Below are 9,329 nucleotides of genomic sequence, written 5' to 3'. Positions count from 1 at the left end.
GTGGGGGGGAGCGCACACCGATCTCTGTAAAGAGCCACCGGAAGAGGCTCTTTACCACGTGATCAGCCGTGTCCAATCACAGCTGATCACGAAGTAAACAGGAAGAGCCGTTGTTTGGCTTTTCCTCACATGCGTCTGACAGGCGCGAGTAGAGGAGAGCCGATCGGCGGCTCTCCTGACAGGGGGGTCTGCGCTGATTGTTTATCAGTGCAGCCCCCCCTCAGATGGCCACACTGGACCACCAGGGAAGCCCCCAGCATGTGGATAGCCAGGTACATCCCCCATGGCCATCCACATGTGAAAATTGGTGCCCAACATATGTCAATCAGCACCCACAAATGGGCACTGACTGGCACCTCTGTGGCACAATAAAAAACAGTGATGCCCAGCAATGCCACCCATTAGTGTCACCTATCAGTGTTCATCAATGACGTTTATCAGTGCCCATCAGTGCCACCTCATTGGTGCCACCTTATCAGTGCCCGTCAGTGCAGTCATATCAGTGCCCATCATTGAAGAAGAAATGTACTTATTTACACAAAAAATTTAACAGAAACAAAGAAAAGCTTTTTTTTTTTTTTTTTTTTTTTTAATTTTCGGTCTTTTTTTATTTGTTGTTCAAACAAAAAAAATCGCAGAGGTGATCAAATACCACCTGGGTAGGCTGGGCTATGCCCCAAAGGCCCTGTTTTGTATTTCAAAAGAAAACTTTCAATAAAGATAAATAAAAAAATCAAAGTGCGACAGTGTTGAAAATTGGCCTGGGCAAGGTGTCTAAGCTCCTAGTCTTGAAGTGGCTAAAAACACATTTTTTGTAAAAATTTCAAGAAAAAAATGTTTTTGCTTTTTTTTGGGCTAAGAGGCGCCTCAACTTAAAAAACAGAAAAAATATGACCATCCTAAGTAATGAACAGGTAATCTTTAGACGTGCGCACACACATAGCAGGCACGGTGACAACATCCACAAGTCTATATTAGCGGCTGATTGTTACAACAATGAAGCCAGCCGTCTCACCACAACTCCCGGCATGCTATGCTCGCTATGGGCGGGGCGTGGCTTCTTCCCAACCGCAACACGCACGTACGCACGAGTTACGCGCTGACGTCGTTGTCCCATGACGCGCGGTAGGACGTAGCCCCCCCGGAACGTTGCTGTGGTAGCGGCGCGCGCCATGTTGGGACAGACGGGAAGCGGCTAGGCGGCGGGGTTCCGGCCGCTCTTTGTTGTTGTCACAGCCGGCTCCGCCTCTACGGTGTGTGCCGGCTTCCTCATGCCCAGGGGGTCGCGGCTGGCGGGAGGACTGGGGTCACCATGCCTTTGTGAGTATTTTCTCTTTATACTGTGGTGGGGGAGAGGAGACGTCGTGACCCTGCTGGTTGTCGGTGGGGCGGGCAGTGGCGCGTCGTACAGGGGCCACGGTACCGGGCCCCCAGCTTGTATATGGGTAGGCGGCAGGCGGGTGGGGGGCCCGGGGCTCCTATATAGTAAACAGTGCCAAGAGCAAAGTGCGGGGAGCCGGGGCAGCCAATCGGGGGTTGCTCTGGTTTAACCAGTTCGGTGCTGGGTGGGCTGTGGTTGCCATGGGTACTGCCCTTTCCGCTTACAGCTCTCCTCCATGCTCTGGGTGGTGAGTTCAGCTATCAGCCATTGTTTTGGATCGGCTAGATGGCTGCTGAGGGATGGGAGGGCCCCTAGGGGCCCCCTTTTCTTCCTTGGCTCATTATGTCTATAACTGCCAGTGCTACCCAATGCAGAGCAATCAGGCTCAGATTTCTGGTTGGCATCTGCTTGGTGCTGTATTATACATGGATCCATATTGCCTGCAATAGCCCAGTAGTGGGAGGATGTGGTAGTATTACCCTGTTTCCCTGAAAATAAGACCTAGCGTGATTGTTGGCGTTGGCTGCAATATCAGCCCAACCCCCCAAATAAGCCCTAGTTAAAGCGGATCCCCACCCTAAAGTAGAAGGTCCGCTCAATGCAACCCACCCCCCGGTGCCACGATTGGCACCTTTCAGGGGGGAGGGGGGGTGCAGATACCTGTATAATCCAGGTATCTGCACCCACTTCCAGGACAAGCTAGCCGCAGGTGCCCCCCCCCCCCCCCTTGTGTTCTGGAAAACACACAGTTCCCAGGACACAGGGGGACCAGTGGAGACGCACAACTCTCGCATCCTCTGCCAGGGAACCGGGCAGTGAAGCCGCGCGACGCTTCACTTCCCGGTTCCCTGGCAGAGGATGGCGGCAGGGGCAGCCGAGAGATGAGCGATTGCTCATCATCTGCTGCCGCCATCGCTGGACCCTGGGACAGGTAAGTGTCCATTTATTAAGTCAGCAGCTGCAGTATTTGTAGCTGCTGACTTAAAAAATTTTTTTTTTTTAAAGGTGCAGCTCCTCTTTAAAGTCCTTGTAGGTATTATTTTCAGAATGGAGCTTATTTTGGAGTTAGGGCTTATATTGCAGCTATCACCGACAATCGCACTAGGTCTTATTTTTTTTCGGGAAACGGGGAATTAATTTTTATTATTGTTATTATCACGGGCCGGGTAGTAAAGGAACTACAGTGCCTGGGCTTTTTTTTTTTACTGTAATTTGGAGCCCATTAACCCTACATGTGTTGGGCTGCATTGCTCAAGGTGGAGCGTGTTCAGGAACCTGCTGAAACATGCGCCATGCTTGTGGTGACATTTAGGTCCCGTTCACACGAGGCGGACTCCGCTGGCTCATCGGGTGATCTCTCCATTGACCCGGCCGGGGACAGGTCCCTCTCTGCTCACTGGGCGGGGGGCGGGGGGCTTGTCCAGCGCTGCTGGTCTCTATGGAGAGATTGGATGAAAACGGACAGCATGTCCGTTTTTTTTTTTCCATCAGATCTCACCCGAAGCGATAGCGACGGATCCGGACGTAGGGTCTCCGCTGACATCCATCACTCCATAGACCAGCATGGAGCGCCCGTTCAGGTCTGCCGTCAAAACTGACGGGCGGACCTGAACAGTCTGTCAGCGTGAAAGGGGCCTATTTCTCAGGGCCAGTTCACACCACATGTAGTCCAGTGTTTGTTTTTTCTGCATCACAAACGCATGGATAGTAGGTTATATAGTTTTCAATGGCATAGTTCACACCAGTGCATTCCAGTTCCAGGGAAAAAAAAAGTAGACAGAGATTACTGCTCCAACCTCCCAGATCCACAATAAAGTGCTCACCCTAATGGAACTCACAGGTGCCACATAATGTCCCCCATCGGATAGTGTCCACTGTGTACTGCGCATGCGCAGTACACAGCACACACAGATTCCGAAAATAGTCGAGGATGAACGGCGCCTGCGCCGTGAGTCCAGGTTCTAGCTCCACCATCCAAGTGGACATAGAGTAGGAATAGAAAAGAGCCGAGCGCAGCGAGCCCTATAATTTTCCGAACTATGTCCGCTTGGATGGTAGGGCTACCACCTCCACTCACGGTGCAGGCGCCATTCATCTTCAGAGATTTTCCGAAGGCTTCTTCTGCCCCGTACTGCGCATGCGAACACTATATGATGGCAGGAAACTATCTGCCAGAACACCGGCTCTGCTCAAGTTTGAGGAGAAAAAGAATTCCTGGGTGGCCGCACATCAAAAAAGGCATCTTTATTGGCAAACGATTAAAATTCAAGTACAGTCACCTCATAAATATAGGGAATAATAGCAAAAATAGCTAACGTGTTTCACGCCCCATCATGTCGTTTATTCATAGCTCGATGGGGCGTGAGACACGTTGGCTATTTGTCCTGTTTTCCCTATTTTTATGAGGTGACTGTACTTGAATTTTAATCGTTTGCCAATAAAGATGCCTTTTTTTGATGTGCGGCCATCCAGGAATTCTTTTTCTCCTCAATCTTGAGCAGAGCCGGTGTTCTGGCAGTTAGTGTCCTGCCATCATATAGTGTACTTGGGTTTTTTTTTTTTTTATTTCTTCCTGTGCTGGAATGTAATGCACAGAGCAGCCCTGATCCTGCACTTCTCAGGTCCCTTTTCCGTGTGTACCTACAGCAAGCAGCTTGCTATGGAGGCAGCCGAGCTGCAGCTGCATGTGTCCATTCAGACACAAAGCTGCCGTTCGCCCCCCACCCCCTCTCTCTCCTGATTGGCTAACCGTGTTTGACAGAAGTGGGAGCCAATGGAGCTACTGCTGTGTCTCAGCCAACCAGAAGAGTGTCCCAGGATGGCTGAAGCACTCTTGGACATCGCTAGACAGCTGGGGCTCAGGTAAGTATTGGGGGGGGGGGGGGGTACTGCACACAGAAGGCTTTTTATCTTAATGCATAGAATGCGTTAAAATTTACTTTCTAACTTTGCAATCGCTTTAAAGCAGTAGTAAACCTAAATGAGAGAAAAAAAATCCCTGCAAGGCAATGTCAAAATGTGCTAGTATGTTATGAGAAACACATTAAAAGAGAACCTCCTCCCAGAAGGGGGAGCTCTGCTTGTTTTCTTCCAACCCCCCCCACACCAAATTTGGCACCTTTTTGAAGGGGGAGCGGGTACCTGTTTTTGACAGGTACCCAGTCCTACTTCTGGGTGACCTCACAGTTATGCGGTCCCTCAAATTCACATAGCGCAGGGCGCTAGGAAACCGGCTGTGAAGCTGCAAAGGCTTTACTGCCGGTTTCCCTTACAAGGAATGGCGGCGGCAGCATCTGAGGGTTGATTGAAAAATAGGCTGGGGTACCGACATCGTGGGATTCATGTACAGATAAATGTTTTAATATTAAGTCAGCAGCTCCTATATTTGTAGCTGCTGACTATAATTTCTGGAGGGGGAGGGGGGGGCTAGAGCTCCACTTTAAAAGGAAGCCCCCCCCCCCCCCCCCAGCGACGCGCTGTCATCGATGGCACCTCAAACACATTTAGGAGATATGCGTTTTGTCACACGTGACTCACTGTCCACAAAAGGTGCAGGAGCTACAAACTCCAGTTACCAAAAAAAATTGAGCCGCTGTGTAAAGTCTACATAAGAAATCTCATTGCAAATCTCATAAACCCATATTTTATTCGTAATTGAAAACCTAAAATGTTTACAATGAGAAAATTGTACCATTTTAAGAAAAAAAATCAGGTCATTTTGAAATCGACAGCAGCAACACATTTAAAAAAAAAAAAAAAAAAAGTTAGGACAGGGCAAAAAAAAAGCTAGCAACGCAAGTGGTACTACTAACATGGAAGATCTGAAAGAACACTTTGCAACTAATTGGCAAAAGATCAATAAGAGTCAGGGTGTCACAGAGGTTCACCAATCTGTGAGAAGCCACAAATAATGTTCCTCAATGCAAAATTGCAAAGACTTTAAAGATGCCAACATATACAGTACATATCAAAAGATTCCAACAATCTGGAGAGATCTGTGCTCAAGGGACAGGCTGAAATACAATTTTTGATGGCTGTGATCTTCAGCCCCTCAGCTGGAACTGCATTACAAACGGGTATGATTCTGTGATGGACATCACTGCATGGGCTCAGAAATACTTTGAGATCACTGTCTGTGAACACAGTTCCCCATGCCATCCAAAAATGTAAGGTAAAGCTTCTGCAAAGACATCTTATCTGACCATGATGCAGAAACACAGCTGTCTTCTCTGAGCCAAAGCTCATTTAAAATGGTCTGTTAGGACTAGTTTACACGAGCTTCAAAACAAGGCTTCGGGACAGGCTTTGTTTAAAGTTTTCAGAATGCCAGTCAAAGCCCCTAACACTAAAATGGTTAGCTTACAGTCCTGTTTAAACCTTGCATTTGCTTAAAAAATTATACCCCATGTTGCTTTAGTGGTACTTCAAAGCCTCCATAGAATGCTGAAGTTTGCTTGATGCACCTGCAGCGTTTGAGAGGCTTTAAGTGAGCTTTAGCTTTGCTTTAGAGAAATTGCAGGTATGACACATACATACATACATACATACACCCGGCATCTGTCCAGCTTCAAAAGAGCATCACGGAAGCACCAACAAATCATCAAAAACGCATCATAAAAGCTGTTGAAGCGGTAGGCGCTTTAATATCTGAAGCCAAAGCAAGTGGAAAACTGTTCTGTGGTCAGGTGAATCAAAATTTGACATTATTTTTGGCAACCATGAGCGCTGCGTCCTCTGGACTAAGGAGAAGAAGCTTTGTATTATCAGGGCTCAGTTCAAAAGGTTTCAGAGCAGCATATGCTCCCATCCAGATGATATCTTTTTCAGGAAAGGCCTTGCGTATTTCATCAGGACAATGCTAAACCGCATACTGCACATAACTTCGTAGTAGAAAAGTTGAGGTGCTTAACTGGCCTCCCTGCAGTACATACCTTTCACCAATTGAAAATATTGGGCACATATTGAAAGGAAAAATACAACAAAAGACCCTGGACTTTTGAACAGTTATAATCCTATATCGGGCCAGAATGGAATAAAAAAACATCTCCCAAAACTCCAGCAACTGGTCTCAGTTCCCAGACATTTACAGAGTGTTGATAACAGAAGAGGATTCTACACTGTGTTACACTGGCCCTGTCACAACTTTTGAGATGTGCTGCTGCCATCGGTTTCAGAATTACCTTTTTTCCCACTAAATATGGTACATTTTTCAGGTTAAACATTTGATGTTTTCTACTGTGAATAAAATATGGGTTTGAGATCACTGCATTCTGTTTTTAATGTAGATTTTACACAGCGTCCCAACTTTTTTGGAATTGGGGTTGTACTTTGACGCATGTGTCACGTGTAGGGCAGCCTATTCAAGTGAATATGTTGCCCTATACTGTCATGTGACAAACGCACAGAAAAGCCTGATGAAATGTGACATGTTGCATAGATGTGAATGACACTAAGGGCTCATTCACATTGGTGTACAATGTTGTATACCCATACTAGCACAGTTTGCCCGCATGGGGATGTGCGGGTGTTGTGTACATCCCCATACAGGCAGCCCCTTTCATGTCAGTTGGAACCTAGCAGCTGGACAGACATAGCAACTGTTCCCAGAGTGACATCCATGCAGCTACTGCATCCTAATTGACATCAATGGGAATGTCTTTGTTTGGGTACATGGAATACTTGTGTATCCCCATGCAGATAAAGACGGTCCATGTGTGGGTGTGCGCTCATATGGAGGCCTAACCAGCTGAAATCTATTGTCTCTATTAGGCTTGTTTCATATCAATGTTGTGTTGGTGTGCTTTAGGTAAAAACTGAACGTGCCGCACTTAGTGTACTGCAATGTACATTGAAGCTGAACTCCGGGAGGTTCTATTTTTCATGCCTGCATTCCAGCTTGGCTCGATTGTATGCAATATCTGGAGTACAGATGGGGATTCTGTAAATCACTGTAGTAGCCCAAGTTCCATACAGTGAACGCTGCAATCTTCCGGTTGCTGTGCGAGAATCTTCCTCGACACACTGAACATGGGGTAGCCTGCTTGGCACTGAGGATAGGCTCAGGCCTGTTGGCAGCTCCATGTGCCCGAGCCTGCCAGGAAGCTTACACTGCACAGCACTAATCGCAGGCAGTGAGACATTTCCCCGATCCACGGCTGTATAGATCGGGGAAATGTCTTGCTGCCTGTGATTAGTGCTGCACAGTGTATGCTTCTTGGTGGGCATGTGGAGTTGTGAACATGCCTGAGTCCATCCTTACTTGGCACCACCATTCTCAGGATTACTTGTATTTATTTCATTTTTTTTGGTGGGTATAAGGTGATCTCTGCTTGCACCTGATGTAAAGGGTGATGTAATTATCTCCACCTCTTCCAGTCGCATTACAATTGCCTTGTTTTCATAAAAAAACAAATACAAGGCGTTGTAGACGGTGCCAAAGGAGTGACCCTCTGTGGTTAGTGTGCAGGAAGCTGCTCTCACATCACCTGGAAAAGTGAGTGGGGCTACTACAGTGATTTACAGCAGCCTTCCATATATATGTATACTTCGTGCCAAACCTGACCAATGCAAACATACAAAAATATTCCTGGAGTTCCACTTTAAAGAAAGAAAACTCATGTATTTTGGCTCCTGCTCTGACTAATAAACCCTGCACACCAACACAACGCACGTCAAGTGCATATAGTGCCCATGAATGCCTGATAAATGCAGTGAAAGTTGTTATAAGCCTTTACCAAAAGGTGGTGCTGGGTTCTAATACCCAATGTGAATTGGACTTCAGGTCTCCAATTCAGGTTTGTGTCTGTCGTAGACCGTTCCACATTGCCTAAAGCAGCCTTGTCCAGCCAAAACTTTATTTTGGATAGAGGGGGAAGGATTAGAACCCCTGTTAGTTTTTTTTTTTTTTTAACTGCTGTTTGGTGCTCTGTTGGAGAGATTTCACCTTACTTGATGACTACAACGTTTTCTCTGAGCAGAAAGTGAAGGACAATCTACAACAGAGACACAGAAATAAATACAAATGTAATGAAGTAAAGATAAGGAAAATGGTGGTTTGTCTATCCCATCTATTTCTGTCTCTGTTGCTGTTGGAGAGCTCAGCTCACTTCCTGCCTGGTAAACCATTGCAGGACAGGAAGCCCTCTAAAGTCGGCCATAAGGTAGAATCTTGTCTGGTTCAGCAGGGACCATCTGAGTCGATTTCCTGCTGATTGTACCCGGGTCAATCCATCAATTGACTTTGATACAACCAGCATGCAATCACTGCCAGTGGCTGTAGCCGCTAGGAGTAATAACTGTTATCTTGGCAGGGACGGCTCCCCTCCAGAAGAATACAATAGCTCCGCTGAGCATATTTTATTTTTGTCAAGAACTAGGTGATGCTATCTTGTGTGTAAACTGGAAATCTCTTTAGTGGAAATGCACACAAGATCAGGTAAGAGCCTGATCACATTACCCTAACAATGCAAACTGTAAACAGTCTCATTAGCACATCTAAGGAACAGCTAACAGGGATCTAATTAACTGGCCACCTGGACAAGCCTAGCTGACTCGGGATACCAGACAATGCTTTGATTAATCAGAGATCCCATCCCATCTCAGACTGTCCGGCTCCAGTCTGAGACACGGCTCATACAATGTTGTAACAGTCTGAAAAGAAGTGAAATGTATCTTCATAGTTTTCTTGAGGGATACTTATAGGTATTCCTGTCCTAAATGGAGGGGCCTTTTCAACTTTGTCTGCAAGAGGTCCACCAAATTTTCTCTGATCATTCCTGTACATACCTGTAATATTACACTTGTCCATCCACACCAGAAAGAAAGCTATATTGTCCTTGTGCAGAGAATTGAAGTGATTGTAAAGCCTTGTGGTGTACAGCTCCATGTGTCCATTCAGACACTGAGCCTTGGTTCTGCCATGCCCCAATTTTATGTTTGTTTTTTTTTT

The 9,329-nt window shown here is 46.6% G+C and overlaps 1 protein-coding gene across 2 annotated transcripts in view; it reads left to right on the top strand.

Annotated features, from left to right (window-relative positions):
* The first annotated feature begins 1,130 nt into the window (after positions 1-1,130).
* The window catches only part of PAPOLA (poly(A) polymerase alpha), a 77,764-nt gene continuing 69,565 nt past the window's right edge, over positions 1,131-9,329 (top strand). For both annotated transcript variants that reach the window (XM_077463545.1, XM_077463544.1), the window contains exon 1: positions 1,131-1,320. In XM_077463545.1, the coding sequence (XP_077319671.1) occupies positions 1,313-1,320 (8 nt within the window). In that variant the 5' untranslated portion in view covers positions 1,131-1,312. The remainder of the gene's footprint in view (positions 1,321-9,329) is intronic.

The sequence above is a fragment of the Lithobates pipiens genome, unplaced genomic scaffold (genome assembly GCF_037356315.1).
Source record: "Lithobates pipiens isolate NorthernLeopardFrog02 unplaced genomic scaffold, aLitPip1_a1.2 Scaffold_30, whole genome shotgun sequence".
NCBI lineage: Eukaryota > Metazoa > Chordata > Amphibia > Anura > Ranidae > Lithobates > Lithobates pipiens.
The sequence above is the reverse complement of the archived record's forward strand: the minus strand, read 5'-3'. Positions and strand labels throughout refer to the sequence as shown.